The 19,638-nt window shown below is 42.8% G+C and overlaps 1 protein-coding gene across 1 annotated transcript in view; it reads right to left on the minus strand.

The window, feature by feature from the left end:
- Positions 1-19,638, minus strand: part of LOC132823334 (dedicator of cytokinesis protein 2-like) — a 717,727-nt gene that overhangs the window by 462,113 nt on the left and 235,976 nt on the right. The window contains exons 24-25 of the mRNA XM_060837030.1: positions 12,806-12,876; positions 5,813-5,919 (exon numbers count right to left, since the gene is read on the minus strand). Of these exons, the coding sequence (XP_060693013.1) occupies positions 5,813-5,919; positions 12,806-12,876 (178 nt within the window). The remainder of the gene's footprint in view (positions 1-5,812; positions 5,920-12,805; positions 12,877-19,638) is intronic.

The following is a 19,638-nucleotide window of genomic DNA, read 5'->3' on the forward strand; positions in this document are numbered from 1 at the left end:
AAGCAGACACTATGATAATGGATGAACAGACACCGCGCAACAATCACCAAGCAGGGGTGTTCCTTCACAGTCAGGGAACACTTCAGTGATCAGGGACTTTCAGCCTTGGACTTTCAGTTGACCATCCTCCAAAGCAGACTTCAGGAGGGGCAACAATAGTTTTGAGAGTATTTGTTTAAATAGGAACATTAGCTATCCACTAACCTTCCAACAATACCTCTTTTTTTAATAAACACTGGCATAGATCATCACCTTATTGAGATTGTATTATAGACACCCTAATAGTCAGAGGGAAACTGAGAAACAAACTTGTCAGGAGATCTCAGCTATCAGTAAGAATAATAGGGTGGTTATGGTAGGGGATTTTAACTTTCCAAACATCGACTGGGACTGCCATAGTGTTAAAGGTTTAGATGGAGAGGAATTTGTTAATTGTGTACAAGCCAATTTTCTGATTCAGTATGTGGATGTACCTACTAGAGAAGGTACAAAACTTGATCTACGCTTGGGAAATAAGGCAGGGTTCAGATGCTGCCTGAACTGCTGTGCTCTTCCAGCACCACTAATTCAAAATCTGGTTTCCAGCATCTGCAGTCATTGTTTTTACCTAATAAGGCAGGGTAGGTGACTGAGGTGTCAGTGGGGGAGCACTTTGGGGCCAGCAACCATAATTCTATTAATTTTAAAATAGTGATGGAAAAGGATAGACCAGATCTAAAAGTCTTCAGAAATGAGATAAGAATTCAGAGAAAGTATATTCCTGTCAGGGTGAAAGGGAAGGCTGGTAGGTATAGGGAATGCTGGATGACTAAAGAAATTGAGTGCTTGGTTAAGAAAAAGCAGGAAGTATATGTCAGGTATAGACAGGATAGATTGAGTGAAGCCTTAGAAGAGTATAAAGGAAGTAGAAGTATACTTGAGAGGGAAATCAGGAGGGCAAAACGGGGACATGAGATAGTTTTGGCAAATAGAATTAAGGAGAATCCAAAGGGCTTTTACAAATATATTAAGGACAAAAGGGTAACTAGGGAGAAAATAGGGCCCCTCAAAGATCAGCAAGGCAGCCTTTGTGGGAGCCACAGAAAATGGGGGAGATACTAAATGAATATTTTGCATCAGTATTTACTGTGGAAAAGGACACGGAAGATATAGACTGTAGATGGTGACATCTTGCAAAATGTCCAGATTACAGAGGAGGAATGTCCAGATTACAGTGCTGGATGTCTTGGTTAAAGGAGGATAAATCCCCAGGACCTGATCAGGTGTACCCAAAAACTCTGTGGAGAGCTAGAAAAGTGATTGCTGGGCCTCTTGCTGAGATACTTGTATTATCAATAGCCACAGGTGACGTGCCGGAAGACTGGAGGTTGGCAAATGTGGTGCCACTGTTTAAGAAGGGTGGTAAAGACAAACCAGGGAACTATAGACCGGTGAGCCTGACCTCAGTGGTGGGCAAGTTGTTGGAGGGAATCCTGAGGGACAGGATGTACATGTATTTGTAAAGGCAAGGACTGATTAGGGATAGTCAACATGGCTTTGTGCATGGGAAATCATGTCTCACAAATTTGATTGAGCTTTTTGAAGAAGTAACAAAGGGCAGAGCAGTAGATGTGATCTATATGGACTTCAGTAAGGTTTTTGACAAGGTTCCTCATGGGAGACTGATTAGCAAAGTTAGATCTCATGGAATGCAGGGAGAACTAGCCGTTTGGATACACAACTGGCTCAAAGGTAGAAGACAGAGGGTGGTGGTGGAGGGTTGTTTTACAGACTGGAGGCCTGTGACCAGTGGAGTGCCACAAGAATCGGTGCTAGGTCCTCTACTTTTTGTAATTTACATAAATGATTTGGATGCGAGCATAAGAGGTACAGTTAGTAAGTTTGCAGATGATACCAAAATTGGAGGTGTAGTGGACAGCGAAGAGAGATATCTCAGATTGCAACAGGATCTTGACAAGATGGGCCAATGGGTTGAGAAGTGGCAGATGGAGTTTAATTCAGATAAATGCGAGGTGCTGCATTTTGGGAAAGCAAATCCTAGCAGGACTCATACACTTAATGTTAAGGTCCTAGGGAATATTGCTGAACAAAGAGACTTTGGAGTGCAGGCTCATAGCTCCTTAAAAGTGGGGTCGTATGTACATAGGATAGTGAAGAAGGCATTTGGTATGCTTTCCTTTATTGGTCAGAGTGTTGAGTACTGGAGTCGAGAGGTCATGTTGTGGCTGTACAGGACATTGGTTAGGCCACTGTTGGAATATTGCGTGCAATTCTGGTCTCCTTCCTGTCGGAAAGATGTTGTGAAATGTAAAAGGGTTCAGAAAGATTTACAAGGATGTTGCCAGGGTTGGAGGATTTGAGCTATAGGGAGAGACTGAACAGGCTGGGGCTGTTTTCCCTGGAGCGTCGGAGGCTGAGGGGTGACCTTATAGAGGTTTAGAAAATGATGAGGGGCATGGATAGGATAAATAGACAAAGTCTTTTTCCCTGGGGCAGGGGAGTCCAGAACTAGAGGGCATAGGTTTAAAAGAGCCCTAAGGGGTAACTTTTTCACGCAGAGGGTGGTATGTGTATGGAAGGAGCTGCCAGAGGAAGTGGTGGAGGCTGGTACAATTGCAACATTTCAGAGGCATTTGGATGGGTATATGAATAGGAAGGGTTTGGAGAGATATGGGCCGGGTGCTGGCAGGTGGGACTAGATTGGGTTGGGATATCTGATCAGCATGGATGGGTTGGACCGAAGGATCTGTTTCCGTACTGTACATCTCTATGACTCTATGACTCTATCTGGTGCCTCTGTTGTTCCACTGGTCATGCGTGTGTACCATCTGGACTTATTCTTTCAGTCTTGCAGGTTTATTAATTTTTCCCCCTTTCTGGCCACAATCCATCAGTTCTTTTCTGAGCATCCCCATTAATGAGGTGAATATATCACTATGGTCTTCATAAAAGCTGGGATGAAGCAATTATTCAATACCTCTTTTCATTTATTCGTATCGCCCCAATTGTTTTGAGTTTTTAATTTGTCATTGCCATGAGAGAGGGACAATAAAAATCAGCCTGGTCAATGACCTTGTAAATGTGGAGATGAATATTTGAAAACAGAAACTGCTGATCAAAATATCATTTATAGAATATCACAGAAGAAAAGAAAGGCATTTATTTATCACTCCATTTAATATTGGAATGGGACTAATACACTGCAGTGTTGAAATCTGTACAAAAAGTATTACTGAAAACAGGGTGCAAGTTTGTGTTAACCATTCCTGACATAGTACAATAAGTCTCTGTAAATTTATTCTGAGCCTGTTCTGAGATGGTGCCATGAACCAAAAACACTCAGTCTATTCACTGAATGTTTAAAAGTCTTGAGATGCTGAAACCCATTATGTTTTATGCTCTGCATTTTTGGAATATGTTACAGCAAATTCCTCCTTTAAGAAGTCCACAATGACGAATGTAATTATCTGGTTGGAAATAGAATTGATCAAAAGAAAGAAAGGAAGCATTTGCATTTACATAACTTGCTTTTTGCGACATCCCAAGGCACTTTAAAGTAAATTAACTACTTTGAAAGTAGAGTCACTGTCTCAGTGTAGGAAATGTCAGTCAATTTGTGCACAGCAACAAAAGGCAATGATGAGATAATCTGTTTCACCAACGTTGAACTGGAGATAAATATTGGATAAGTTGCAGAGAATACCTCTTCTGTTCACCAAAATTGAGCTCTTAAGAGATCCTTTGAATCTCCCTCAGAGGGCAAGTTGGGCTTTAGTTAATTTCTCACCAGGAGAAAGTGAGGACTGCAGATGCTGGAGATCAGAGCTGAAAATGTGTTGCTGGAAAAGTGCAGCAGATCATGCAGCATCCAAAGAGCAGGAGAATCGACGTTTCGGGCATAAGCCCTTCTTCAGGAATGAGGAAAGTGTGTCCAGCAGGCTAAGATAAAAGGTAGGGAGGAGGGACTTGGGGGAGGGGCGTTGGAGATGCGATAGGTGGAAGGAGGTGAAGGTGAGGGTGATAGGCCAGAGTGGGGTGGGGGCGAAGAGGTCAGGAAGAAGATCGCAGGTTAGGAAGGCAGTATTTCTCACCAGAAATGCAACAGTGCTGCACTCCCTCATCACTGCTCCAAAATGTATAAGTTGGACGTGAACAAAATAATGAGCAACATCTTAGGTTTGACATATTACCTGTCCACCTGCACAGCTGCTGAAAATACATAAATCTATGAAATATTAGCTCTGAATGATGTGAGATTTGTACCGTGGATTCATGCCCACAGGAAACTGACTTGTTCCAAAACCATGATGTTTTCAAACCAGAACAGAACCAGATTCAATATAATGGACATGTAGACAGTGTGCTCACAAAGGAGAAAGCGAGGACTGCAGATGCTGGAGATCAGAGCTGAAAATGTGTTGCTGGAAAAGCGCAGCAGGTCAGGCAGCATCCAAGGCGCAGGAGAGTCGACAATTCCGGCATGATTCCTGAAGAAGGGCTCATGCCCGAAACGTTGAATCTCCTGCTCCTTGGATGCTGCCTGACCTGCTGCGCTTTTTCAGCAACACATTTTCAGTGTGCAAACAAAGGCCATCTTTATTCCCTTCTGTTCTCTAGAAATGTTGACTCTACTGAAAAGAAATAAAATTAAATATAATCACAACACAAATGTCTTCAGGACTTATCTGTAGAGCTGGAATATCTGTTCAGAACATTGCCACAGTAGCAGAAGGAAATCAATTATTGGATATGATTATGTGATTATTGAAACTGCTAATGAAGCTATATCCTAATATCCTTTCCGCTGTCACATCAATCAGACCCTGCAGATGGCTAAAAGCTAGTGGCCCAGTTAAATTTATGTGCAGATATAAAACGAGGGAACAGCAGCAATCAACAGCAAGTGAATGCTAGCAACAATTAAAGGAAAGTGTGGTGCACTGAATAATTACGTGAATCCAAAACATTGTAAAAGCCTAGCACTACACACTTGCAGCTATCTCTCAGAGTCTGTTGCTCTTGGGCTTCAAAGCTGTTGGTTGGAGCAGTCAGTTTGTATTAAACTTATAATATGTGAATTTCAACTCCACAGATGTGTTGAAGGTAGACATACTCATTACAATTCAATTGAAGCAAAATATTTATGTGCAGCCTATTTCTTTTAAGATCGTAAAGCAATGGTAATTGGAAGACTTTGGTATTGTGTAGGTATCAGCCCATCATTTGTGATACAAACACAGAAATAGCTGGAAAAGCTCAGCAGGTCTGGCAGCGTGGGTGGAGAGCAATCAGAGTTGACGTTCGGGTCCGGTGGAAATCAGAAACAAAAACAGAAATTTCTGGGAAAGCTTTGTGGAGAGAAATCAGGATTCACGTTTTGGCTCCCTTCCTCAGTTCCGAAGATGGGTCACCGGGCCTGAAACATTAACTCTGATTTCTCTCCACAGATGCTGCCAGATCCGCTGAGATTTTCCAGCAATTTCTGTTTTTGTTTGTGAATGCTTAAATGCTTAAGGGTTGGAACCCGAAGGAGCTTTTTTTTAAGTCAGCCACTCTAGGATAAGTACTTCAAGAAGAAAGGTCGCCACTTAGCACGCTGTAAGCACAACTGTTGCAATTGATCAGTTAGTGGACCAATTCACCTTATATAGGCAGATGTCCCTGATAAGTGTGAGTGGTGGGGCCTGTACCTCATTTTTCTAACATATTGGTGACGTTGAGTCAAATATGTTTCCCCTTTATGGGTACACTTTCTCCTCTCCTCCACCTGCATTCCCGAGCCCCAACAATATGCACATTCAAGGTCACCAACCTTTCTTCTTGAAGAGCTCACTGCGCACAATCTCGGTCATAGACTGGATCTTCTGTTTCTGCAGCTTATTAGGTGGTATGCTGATGTAAAATTCTAACAGAAGTTGGCTGCAGTAGAAAGAGACAGAGAAAGAATTCATTAGTGGTCTAAGAAAATAAAATCCCAATAGCGCAAGGTACCTCAAAATTACATGTTTCAAGAGCTTTGTTTCGTCCGCACTGGCAGAGGGATGCCCAGCTAACTTACGTAAGGATGCAATTAAGTTAGGTTTGCCTTACAAGAGGCTCAGTCTCAAGCAGATACAAGTTACAGTTTAATTTGGATTTTTCAACATGCAAGTGTTAATAATCAAAAGTTAACGGAACCAAACCCCATCATTGTTTGCCAGTACAGATCTTGGATATTGCTATCAATGCTGTCCATCTTGCACTCATCAGGACAATTCATAAGAATTACCAATTTCAGAGGAATGGCAACTCTTGCATTGTATGAGGGGAGCTGAAAATGTGTTGCTGGTTAAAGCGCAGCAGGTCAGGCAGCATCCAAGGAACAGGAAATTCGATGTTTCGGGCACAAGTCCGAAACATTGAATTTCCTGTTCCTTGGATGCTGCCTGACCTGCTGTGCTTTAACCACCAACACATTTTCAACTCTGATCTCCAGCATCTGCAGACCTCACTTTTTACTTGTATGAGGGGAGAATTATGATTGGTCAGCAAGGGGATTCTGATTGGTAGAACTATGTCATGGAAAATGTGTCAGTTTATGATGAGTGACAGCTAACTGCCAGATTTTGTTTACTTTTCTAACCAGGAATGGAAAGCCACAGAAGAAATATTGCACAGAACTGTACTTTAATGGGGCGAAGCAGAGACAGCTTCTTGTTATCTTGAGGGAGTTACGTTTCAATGTTGCTTGTTATAATGCAAAAACACAAACATGCATGGTGGTGATCTCAGGAAGCCATTAATAACTTCAGTTGTTTTAGTTAATTAAGCAAAAATGATCCATTGCTTTGAATGATAGTACTGATTCAATTGGGTACAAAGCTTGGAAATGAGAAAATTACATCAGAAAAAGCTGCCATTTTATTATTTTATTTTATTGGCCAACTGGGTGGGATTTCAGAGATTCCAATTGATGAAGCACTCCATTTGATGTGGTGTTTGATCATTATTCGTTTTTCATGCATATGATGTTGAACCAGCAACGTGGAGTTTGACAATGTTAAAATAGTTTGAAGCAATGCAGAGAAGTACTATTTGCATATTTAATAGATTCACATCTGTAATACACCCTTTTATTCCTCATGGGGCTGTGAACATCACTGGTAAGATCTACTACCTTTCCTTGATTACCCTAGAACTGAATGGCTGGATAGGCTACTTCAGCGGGCAGTTAGCTGTCAAACACTTTGCTATGGGGCTGGAGTTACAGCGGTATTAGTATTACAGCGGTGGAAAGGACGATGGAGGAAGACTTGCCATCTGAGGTAGTTTGGGCTGAGGTTAGAAATAGGAAAGGTGAGGTCACCCTGTTAGGTGTTTTCTACAGGCCCCCTAATAGTCCGAGAGAAGTAGAGGATAGTATTGCGAGGATGATGCAGGAGAAGAGTGAAAGTAGCAGGGTGGTTGTTATGGGGGACTTTAACTTCCCAGATATTGACTGGGAAAGCTATAGCTCGAGGTCGTTAGATGGGTTGGTGTTTGTCCAATGTGTGCAGGAGGGTTTCCTGACACAATATGTAGACAGGCCAACAAGAGGTGAGGCTATACTGGATTTGGTTCTAGGTAATGAACCAGGCCAGGTGTTAGACTTGGAGGTAGGTGAGCACTTCGGGGACAGTGACCACAACTCGGTGACTTTTACTTTAGTGATGGAGAGGGATAAGTGTGCACTGCAGGGCAAGAGTTATAGCTGGGGGCAGGGAAATTATGATGCAGTGAGGCATGACTTAGGATGTGTGGATTGGAAAAACAGGCTTCAAGAGAAGAATACTAATGATATGTGGAGATTGTTCAAGGAACAGCTACTGAGTGTCCTTGATAAGTATGTACCAGTCAGGCATGGAGTTAAGGGTCTTGTGAGGGAGCCGTGGTTTAATAAGGAATTGGAATCCCTTGTGAAAGGGAAGAAGGCGGCATATGTAAAGATGAGGCGTGAAGGTTCAGTTGAGGCGATTGAGAGTTATAAGGTAGCCACGAAGGATCTAAAGAGAGAGCTAAGAGCAGCGAGAAGGGGACATGAAAAGTCCTTAGCTAGTAGGATTAGGGAAAATCCAAAGGCTTTCTGTAGGTATGTCAGGAATAAAAGGATGACTAGGGTAGGTATCGGTCCAGTCAAGGATAGTAGTGGGAAGTTGTGCGTGGAGGCGGAGGAGATTGGAGAGACACTAAATCAATACTTTTCGTCAGTATTCACTCAGGAACAGGACACTGTTGCTGGTGTGAATATTGAGTCACAAGTGATTAGAATGGATGGCATTGAAGTATGTAGGGAGGAGGTTTTGGGAATACTGGAAAGGATGAAAATAGATAAGTCTCCTGGGCCTGATGGCATTTATCCTAGGATCCTCTGGGAAGCTAGGGAGGAGATAGCAGAGCCATTGGCCTGGATTTTTATGTTGTCATTGTCAACGGGAATTGTACCAGAAGACTGGAGGATGGCGAATGTGGTCCCCTTGTTCAAGAAGGGGAGTAGGGATAGCCCGAGTAACTATAGGCCAGTGAGTCTGACTTCTGTGGTGGGCAAAGTCTTAGAGAGAATTGTAAGGGATAAGATTTATGAACATCTGGATAGGAATAACGTGATCAAGGATAGTCAGCATGGTTTTGTGAAGGGCAGATCGTGCCTCACAAACCTTATTGAGTTCTTTGAGCAGGTGACTAAGGAGGTGGACGAGGGTAAAGCAGTAGATGTTGTGTATATGGATTTTAGTAAGGCGTTCGATAAGGTACCCCATGGTAGGCTAATGCAAAAACTACGGAGGTATGGCATTGAGGGTGCATTAGAGGTTTGGATTAGAAATTGGCTGGCTGGAAGGAGACAGAGGGTAGTAGTTGATGGTATAGGTTCATCTTGGAGTGCAGTTACTAGCGGTGTACCTCAAGGATCTGTTTTGGGACCATTGCTTTTTGTTATCTTTATAAATGATCTAGAGGAGGGGCTTGAAAGCTGGGTGAGTAAGTTTGTGGATGACACAAAAGTCGGTGGAGTTGTGGATAGTGAGGAAGGATGTGGCAGGTTACAGCGGGATATAGACAAGTTGCAAAGCTGGGCAGAAAGGTGGCAAATGGAATTCAATGTAGCTAAGTGTGAAGTCATTCACTTTGGTAGGAGTAACAAGAAGATGGATTACTGGGCTAATGGTAGGCTACTTGGTAGTGTGGATGAGCAGAGGGATCTTGGTGTCCATGTACACAGATCTCTGAAAGTTGCCACCCAGGTAAATAGTGCTGTGAGGAAGGCATACGGTGTACTGGGCTTTATTGGCAGAGGAATTGAGTTCCGGAGTCCTGAGGTTATGTTGCAGTTGTATAAGACTCTGGTGCGGCCTCATCTGGAGTATTGTGTGCAGTTTTGGTCGCCATACTATAGGAAGGATGTGGAGGCATTGGAACGAGTGCAGAGGAGGTTTACCAGGATGTTGCCTGGTATGGTAGGAAAATCGTATGAGGAAAGACTGAGGCACTTGGGGCTGTTCTCATTGGAGAAAAGAAGGTTTAGGGGAGATTTGATAGAGGTGTACAAGATGATTAGGGGTTTAGATAGGGTAGACACTGAGAACCTTTTACCGCTAATGGAGTCAGCTGTTACAAGGGGACACAGCTTTAAATTAAGGGGTGGAAGGTATAGGACAGATGTTAGGGGTAGATTCTTTACACAGCGGGTTGTGAGTTCATGGAATGCCCTGCCAGTAGCAGTGGTGAACTCTCCCTCTTTATGGTCATTTAAGCGGGCATTGGATAGGCATTTGGAAGTTATTGGGCTAGTGTAGGTTAGGTAGGATTCGGTCGGCGCAACATTGAGGGCCGAAGGGCCTGTACTGCGCTGTATTTTTCTATGTTCTATGTTCTATGTTCTATGTAGGCATGGAGTTCTTTCCCTTAAGGACAGGAACCAGAAACAGATGAGGGTGTGTACAACACTGAATGGTCATGAACTCAGTGTCTCCCTGATTGGATTCTGTTCCAAGATGTCCACAAAGGTCTTAGTTGGATATCCAGCGTCGAAGTCCTAGGCTCTTACTATTCACTGCATTTGGTGGCAGGTGTTAGGAATTATGTGAAAGCAGAATCTCATCAAATGGGTTCGACTGAAGTTGTGGCCAGACACAATTACTTGATGTTGCCAAAAAAAGTGTGGTTCTTGTCAATGCCTGTGAACTGTAAGACATTTCAGTATCCAGGGCATGGTGAAGATTGGAGTGGAGAACAGATGGGTGAAGAGTTGGATAAAGAAGAGACCAGAAGGAGGGGAACAGGCAACTGAGGAGGAGAACAGGAGGGCTGAGGTGGGTGAGGCAAAGGGGATAGGGTTGGGAGTGTGGGGGCAGGTTCAGCGCAGAAAATCAGATTGCAAGGTCAGCTGTGGCAGGCATGGGCTGGAACTTAGGAGGAGAGGGCCAAAATTTAATGTGGGAGAGGTCAGAGTTCAGATGGAGAGGACTGGAGATCATGGGAAAGGAAAGAAATGAGAGAGCATAGGGGGCAGGAGATCAGCATGAGGAGTGGACACCATTCCTCCATTGGTGCATATGTCACCCTGCAAGGCTGTCCCTGCCCTGATGCTCCACTTTCCATGTTTTAAGTTACAATATTATTTGTACAACAGCCGTTTATGATGGCTTTTAAGAATAGAATCCTGAATCTAGTACATGCCCTCAGTTGGTTGGACTCTGGTTACAGACAGCTGACGATAACGAGAGGCAGAGAAGCTCCATACAATATTTACACCATGGTGATGAAGTCAGAATATCAAACCGCTCTACTGCATCCGCCAATGGGATCAGTACAGGCATATGACAAATTGCATCTCCCACACTCTGTAAAATTGGAAATACCCAAACATTTAACGCCAAAATATTCAGTGCCTACCCCAAGCATTGGACGATACCGTCAAATGCTAGGATAGATAAATCATTGACCACAGGGAAGTCTGCACCAAAGGGACCTCTGCACATAACATAACCAATCATTGCAATGCTGCATTGAAGAGTGCTGCACTGTCAAGGTAGGGGGAGGAGTGTAGGGAACGATATTGAATGATGGCTTCATCTGTGACTCTGGATGAGAGCTTTATCCTCATGTGAAGAACCAGGAGAATGCCCCAAGGAACTTTCTTGATCAACATCCACCTTTCAATTAAATGCCACAAATTGGACCGTTATTCGAACTACTCTCTTCCTGGGGAAGCCTTGGCTGAAAGTGAGTCGCTGGTTGTAGTGATGTGCTTTAGAGCAATGACAACACTTGGGAAGTCTACAAAGGCATCCCCAGGGTGTGCAAAGATCATACATGAAGGTTCTGACATGTCAGTTTCTGATATCGTGACAAAAACTGAAATTGCTGGAAAAGCTCAGCAGGTCTGGCAGCACCTGTGGAGAGAAATCAGTGTTAAAGTTTCCAGTCGAGTGACCCTTCCTCAGAGCAAATACAGTGACGATCCGTGTGGAACACTTCCTGTTTCAATCAATCCCTTTGGTGCTAATGATGGCCTCATCAACCCATTCAAAGTGAAAAAGGTAAGCTTCTCCTGAAGTGCGTGAGATATCACTCCCCACTGAGGTCAGGCAAAGAATAACTCGGCTCTCTCTTACTCATTGGGTATGCTGCTCAGGTCAAACTGCAGCATAAAATCATAAAGCACAGCAGGCAATTCTATCTGTTTATTAACTCCCCACACAAGCAAGGCACAGAGATCCATCAATTCAGCCCGTCAAAGCCATCAAAACATACTGTTTCGCAAGAGAGATCCTTTCGACGGCTTGAATTAACTTGCAGTATTTATGGCAGAGGTCATTCTCCATCATTTGATTCAATATTTCAATGTGTATTTCAAGCTTAGTCTTAATAATATGAATGTTATTAATGGTGTAGAATCATAGCACACAAGGATTTATCTAATTCCCTTTTAGATGTTAATATTGAATCATGCTGTAAATGCAGTCAATTCTGCATCAGAGTCACTCACTGGGTTACACTTTGATTTTGGGGAAATGAGCAACTTGTTTCAAAACTGCATCCAATTGGTCCTCGTCCCTAGCAGCATGTTTCAAACAAAGCCCATGCTGATGAGATATCCTCTGGCTGTCGGCTGTAACTTGTTTGCGTGAGTATCGACCATGCTGCAGAAAAGCTGCCCCCCTAATTTTGGCATCAATTGGCAACCTCACCGAAAGCCAACGTGGAAAATGAATAACATCACAGTGGATTGATTCCAAAGGTTGTATTCGGCGTTTTCGGGAAAAGAATCATATAATCCTTACAGTGTGGAAACAGGCCATTCAGCCCAACAAGTCCGCATGGACCCTCTGAAGAGTAACCCACCTATTACTCCACATTTATCCCTGACTAATGCACCTAACCCACACATCCCTGAACACTGTGGCAATTTAGCATGGCCAATTCACCTAACCTGCACAGCTTTGGATTGTGGGAGGAAACCCACGCAGTGACAGGGAGAATGTGCAAACTCCACACAGACAGTCACCTGAGGCTGGAATTGAACCCAGGTCCCAGCGCTGTGAGGCAGCAGTGCTGAGCAAAGATCTCTGAAGGATCATCATATTGGACTCGAAAGGTTCCCTCTGTTGCTATCTTCAGACCTGCTCAGTTTTATATTCCGCAATATTTTCCTTTGATATCTTATCAAAGGGAATATTATCTTTTCCCTTCTTACTTCCAATGCAATAATAATAACAAAAAACAAACCTCGACTGGAAAAAACTTCCACGTCTTGTGGAAAGACATTCTCAGCAAGGTATGTACGTACCTCAGTAACTTGACATCAAAGACTGTCACCACGTCATGAAGTACTGACGGCAGATATTTCAAAGAAGCAACCTGAGACCAGGAAAAGAAAAAAAATTTAAAAAATACTACTGCAGTTATAGTCTACTTTTATCAATTATCTGCACAACTTGCATATTGATGGTTTCATGCTCATTTATACATTGAAAGTAAACAGGTAGGAGACTGGAAGAACACAGCAGGCCAGGCAGCATCAGGAGATGGAGAAGCCGACGTTTCGGGTGCAGCTCTTCTTCAGGACTGGGGGTGGGTGTGGGGGGAGCAGCAGATAACGGGGGTGGCGGATGGCAGGGTGGTGCAGTGGGGATGGGTGAAGACAGGCAGAGGGTACGACCTGGTGGTGAAGATGCCACTGTTTTGGCTGAATCCTGAATATCCTCTGAACCTCTGGAGCTTTGTCCCATTCTGTGTATGAAGTTATGAATTACCTGGTACATTGCAAGCATACCCACTATGACAATGGCACAATGCAACAGCTTGAGCTGCCTTGCCTCCCTTGAATACCCACCTTCATAGATTTATATAATCCCTATGGGTGCAGATAGAGGCCATTCAGCCATCGAGTCTGCCCTGACCCTTTGAAGAGCCTCCTACCCTATTCTCGTAAGTCCACATTTACCATAGATAACTCACCTAACCTGCACAATACCGGGCAATTTAGTATGGCCAATTCACCCAATCTGCACATCTTTTGACTGTGGGAGGAAACCAGAACACCTGGAGGAAACCCATACCAACACAGGGTGAATGGATCTTCAATTTCCTGACCCACAGGCCATAATCAGAAAAGATTGGGGACAATATTTCATCCTCACTAACACTCAACACTGGAGCTCCCAGGGGTGCATACTTGGCTCCCTACTGTACTCACTGTATACCCAAGACTGCGTCGCCAAATACCAGACAAATGTCATTTACAAGTTCGCTGATGATGCCACCATAGTTGGGCGAATCTCAGATGGTGATGAAACAAACTACAGAAGGGAGGTGGAAGACCTGGAAAAATGGTGCACTGAGAACAACTTAGCTCTCAATGCTGGCAAAACCAAGGAACTCATTATTCACTTTCAGTGGGATGTTACTCATGTCCCCTACACATTACCAACACAGAGGTGGAACCAATGGAGAATGTCAAGCTCCTGGAGAGGTCATCAACAACAAGATTTCTTGGACTCTTCATGTGGACATACTGGTTACAAAGGCCCAACAACGTCTCTTCTTCCTCAGGCAGCTGAGAAAATTTGGCATGACAGCAAATACTCTTGCCAACTTGTATAGGTGCATCATTGAGAGCATTCTGTCTGGATGTATCACGACCTGGTGTGGCAACTGCATCATTCAAGATCAGAGGCAGTTACAGAGAATGGTGAACTCAGCCTGGACAATCACTAAGGCCAACCTCCCATCTCTAGAATCCATCTACCAGGCCCGCTGTCAAGAAAAGGCCGCCAGCATTCTCAAAGATCCACCCCACCCCGGCAGTGTTTTTCTACAACCTCTACCATCAGGGAGAAGGTACAGAAACCTGAACACATGCACTGGCCAGTTTTGAAACAGTTTCTATCCTACTGTTGTTAGAATACTGAATGGACTCACAAACTCTTGACATTCGCCTGTACCTGTGTTTTGGTTTTTGCTGCTGTATACCTATTATTTACTTATCTATGCTATTTAGCTGTGTGGTCTGCCTGTATTGCTCACAAGACAAAGTTTTTCACTGTACACAGACAATCGCTCAAGGCTGGAATCGAACCTAGGTCCCTATGATTCTTTACTAAATCAATTCATTTCAGAGGAAATATTAAAGAGAAAGAGACTTTGATCACTCCTCATGTCTGTTGACCAATCTGAAAAGTCTGTGCAGACTTGACATTGACTGCACCCTTTGCTGTCGTTCAGCTGATTGGAAAATCTTTACTGTTCACAAGAAGTGCAGAGTGTGCTAGCTGCCTTATGGTAAGGCCTCAGCCAGCCTCAGTAACTTGACAACAAAGAAACCAATGAAATTCTAACAGGGCTGGACAAGGTAAATGTAGGATTGATGTTCCAAAATCAGGGGATCACAGTTTAAAAGAAACAGGATAAACCATTCAGGACTGAGATGAGGCGAACTTTCTTTAAGCACAGAGTGGTGAGCCTGTGGATTTATCTACCACAGAAAGCAGTTGAAGTCAAAATATTGAATGCCTTCAAGAAGGAGTTAGATGTAGTTTTACAGAGTCATAGAGATATACAGCATGGAAACAGACTCTTCAGTCCAATTCGTCTGTACTGACCAGACATCCTGCACAAGTGTAGTCCTATTTGTCAACATAGTTGTTAGGGCTAATGAGATCAAAGGGTATGGGAGAGCATGGGAGCAAGGTACTGAGTTGGATGATCAGCCATGATCAAATTGAGTGGTGGATGAGTCTCGAAGGGCTGAATGGCCTACTCCTGCTTTCTATGTTACTATGGATGCATGATCTCTACATCTGTTGTGGTAGCCATTAAACTCCTGATATGAAACATCAGATCAGCAAATGGAGCTCACCCGTAGTGATAGTGCCAAACCTAAACAGTACCCGAAGTCTAGGTTTTGACTACCGCAAAGTTAATGCAGTTACAAAATCTGATTCATAACCTATTCCATGGCTTAAAGCCTGTATTGAGAAGGTGGACAAGCAACTTATATGTCTAAGTTGGACTTACTTAAAGGATAATAGCAAGTACCTTTATCTGAGAGAACAAAGTGTTATGAAGTTGAAGACATATACAGCATCTTTAAGGGAGCTGAAACTTCTGGTTGGCACAGAGTGTGCTGAAACAATTTAAAATGCTTTGGATGTAGGTTTGCTCACTGAGCTGAAAGGTTCATTTCCAGATGTTTCATTACCTTACGAGGTAACATCTTCAGTGGACCTCATGCGAAGCAATGCTGAAAATTTCTGTTTTCTATGGGTTTCTATGGGTTGGTGATGTCATTTCCTGTGGTGATGTTATTTCTTGTGGTGAAGTCACTTTTTTCCTTTTCTCAGGGGGTGGTAGATGGGGTCTAACTTAATGTGTTTGTTGATACCACAGGAAATAACATCAGCACAGAAAATGACATCACCAACCCAAAGAAACCCAAACATATAAATAGAAAGTAGGAATTTTCAGCATTGCTTTGCATGAGGTCCACTGAAGACATTACCTCATAAGGTAATGAAACATCTGGAAATGAACCTTTAAGTTAGACCCCATCTACCACCTCCTGAGAAAAGGAAAAAAAGTGACTTCACCACAAGAAATGACGTCACAACAGGAAATGACATCACCAACCCATAGAAACCCATAGAATACAGAAATTTTCAGCATTACTTCGCATGAGGTCCACTGAAGGTGTCACCTAGTTAAGGTAACAAAACATCTAGAAATGAACCTTTCAGCTCAGCAAGCAATCCTACATCCAAAATCTCAACCTGAGCTGCAAATCTTCTCAAAACTCGCTAATTTAAAATGTAACACATGGCTGTGAAACAGCTAGTTGAACTGAGTTGTTATGTCACTTGAACCAATCAGTTTAATTTATACCCCAAGATACTAAAACCCAAACAAATTTGAATTTTATTGTTTTGACAACATCAAACCAATGAAATGAATGGATGTTTTGGAATATAAAATCTGGTATTTTGAACAGTTAGCTGGGGAGAATGGCAAAGAGCAGCTAATCACTAACAGACTGCCTGAAAGGTACCTGCCTATAAGAAAGTTGTACAGAAGAAGACCAAAGATGACCTAGAGGAATCTATAGAGGCAGTTCGACATCAGGAGATGACAACTGGTTTTGAAAATCGATTTGCCATAAATTTAAGAGGGAATTAATGGGACCAGTACTGTCGAGTGGGAGGTAAAAATAAGTTTAAGACAAGGGAGTTGTTTCATGTTTTCTTTTGGATTTAAAGAATAAAATTGTTTGTTTTTTCTTTAAATAGTGATATTTGGGATTAGTCTTTGCCACTCAAAATTTAACAGATTCCAGCATGAGGTGAGCTTTTCTGTGTGTTTGGTTTAAATTAGCAGAAGGGTTTACCCTGTGTCATAACAAAAGAAAATTTCAGTTTTTTTATAAACCAAATGGACTTCACCAGTTTAAAGTTATGCCAGTTTTAAGGAATATGAGCCAAGTGCTGGCAAATGGAACTAAATCAGTTTAGGATATCTGGCTGGCGCAACAAATTAGACCGAAGTGCCTGTTTCTGTGCTGTATTACTCCATGACTCGATAAAGCTGAAATTGAGTGAATTTTCAGAACTGTCAGATGGTCAGCTACACTAAAAAAACAGCAAGGAAGGATTAAAATTGGACTTTGAAACACTGGGTGAGTTACTAACAGCTGTGAGTTCCCATTCCTTGCGGCTATGGACATGAAAGGAAATGGGAGACAGAACTTCAAAATGTTTTTCTCCTCTCAGTGGTAAAATTATGAAACATTTATGGATTTAAATAAAAAGGCTGAACAAATAAGACATATAAATCTGTTATCAATGCTGGGGAAAGAGGGTTTCAAGCTAATTATACCCTCAGTCACATCTGGAAACAGCAAACCCAGACAAAAGACATTTTGAAGACCTTGAAGACATACTTACAATCCCATATAAATGTTACTTAAGAATGATATGTGTTTAACATTAGAATTTGCAGGAATCGGAGACAATTGATCCGCATGGCAGCTAAATCCTGAATGTTTGAACATCTAAAAGATGATCTCCTCAAACCTAGGGCCATGTTCGGCAGACGGCATTTTATCATGAGAACATGTTTCTCAAGATAGCTTTCCACCTGTGAAAAAACTCAGGGGTGTCCAACCATCAGCTGCAGTGCATTAGTGGAGGAACAGAAAATACTTTGTATTTTGCTGAAAGACATTCCAGGCTGAAGGAGTGGTGAAGGGAGCTGATTCAATGGTAACTTTCAAAATGGAATTTGACTTGCTTTTGAAAAATGATAATCGACAGCATTACGGACTACAATCAAGCAAGTGGAATTAAATGGCCAGTGAGGACTGTTTGAGGAGAAGATGAGGCATTGGGTGCCAGGGAAACGGGAGTCTTGGAGGAGGTGGAGGGCGCGGGTGGTGTCCCAAACGTATGTGGGGAGTTCCTGGACTGGGGGTTATAGAACAGTATCGAGGTAGGTGGAGATGAATTCGATGAGGCAGGAGCAGACTGAGAGGATGGGTCGGCCAAGGTAGTGGTTTTTGCCTGAAACGTCGATGTTCCTGCTCCTCGGATGCTGCTGACCACCTCTTTCCAAGTATTTGGTGCGGACATGATAGGTTATACGTCTTCTTCAGTGTTTCGATAGTTTCATGATTATAGGCATGGACATACATACAGTAAAGCCCATGCATTTACCTCTTTGCCACTCATAAATCCATTTATCCCCACAAAACATGACTTATTCCATTTTGCTCAATGTGTGTTTGATACTTACTTATCCATAGATTTCAGCAGAGCGAAAGTAAAAAGCAACTTGGAGACAATGAGGAAAATGTTAAGAGACCTAAATCAATATTTAAAAAGTGAGTTGTAGCAGGTGTTCATGCACACTGTCCTATATTTCCTGTACTAAAATGCAGAGCTGAAAATGTGTTGCTGGAAAAGCGCAGCAGGCCAGGCAGCATCCAAGGAACAGGAGAATCGACGTTTCGGGCATGAGCCCTTCTTCAGGAATGAGTCTCATTCCTGAAGAAGGGCTCATGCCCGAAACATCGATTCCCCTGCTCCTTGGATGCTGCTTGACCTGCTGCACTTTTCTAGCAACACATTTTCACCTCTGATCTCAGCATCTGCAGTCCTCACTTTCTCCTGTACTAAAATGCATGCAATGCATTTGTGTCATGTGCCATCTTGTTTCCTGTGATGTTGCCATGTGGATATTCTTTACTCGGCCAGAGATCATTACAATAAGGGCAGGAGTTACAAAGTTTACGAGCTGGGAATTTGTGTTGCAGACATTTCGTCCCTTGTCTAGGTGACATCCTCAGTGCTTGGGAGCCTCCTGTGAAGCGCTTCTGTGATCTTTCCTCTGGCATTTGTAGTGGTTTGAATCTGCCACTTCCGGTTGTCAGTTCCAGCTGTCCGCTGCAGTGGTCAGTATATTGGGTCCAGGTCGATGTGCTTATTGAATGAATCTGTGGATGAGTGCCATGCCTCTAGGAATTCCCTGGCTGTTCTCTGTTTGGCTTGCCCTATAATAGTAGTGTTGTCCCAGTCAAATTCATGTTGCTTGTCATCGGTGTGTGTGGCTACTAAGGATAGCTGGTCATGTTGTTTCGTGGCTAGTTGGTGTTCATGGATGCGGATTGTTAGCTGTCTTCCTGTTTGTCCTATGTAGTGTCCTTTGCAAAACCAATGTAGTGTACAAAATCCCATGTAAGGACTGCACAAAACACTACATAGGACAAACAGGAAGACAGCTAATGATCCGCACGAACCACACGCACTACCACGAACAGAACCACAACAACGAGCACCCGAGCTACAAATCTTCTCCCAAACTTTGAACAAAATTTACATATTTCTTATTTTATTAAACAATATTTCCATTCAAACATATTTATTTATCTTAATTTGGAGGTGCCAGTGTTGGATTGGGGTATAAAAATCACACAACACCAGGTTATAGTCCAACAGGTTAATTTGGAAGCACTAGCTTTTGGAACGCTGCTCCTTCATCAGGTGGTTCACTCCTAAAGTTAGTGTTTAAACTATAAGCTGGAGTTGTTTGACTTTTAACTTTGTTTATCTTAAAAACCTTGCTTTTGTTGTG

The sequence above is a fragment of the Hemiscyllium ocellatum genome, chromosome 16 (genome assembly GCF_020745735.1).
Source record: "Hemiscyllium ocellatum isolate sHemOce1 chromosome 16, sHemOce1.pat.X.cur, whole genome shotgun sequence".
NCBI classification, from domain to species: Eukaryota; Metazoa; Chordata; class Chondrichthyes; order Orectolobiformes; family Hemiscylliidae; genus Hemiscyllium; species Hemiscyllium ocellatum.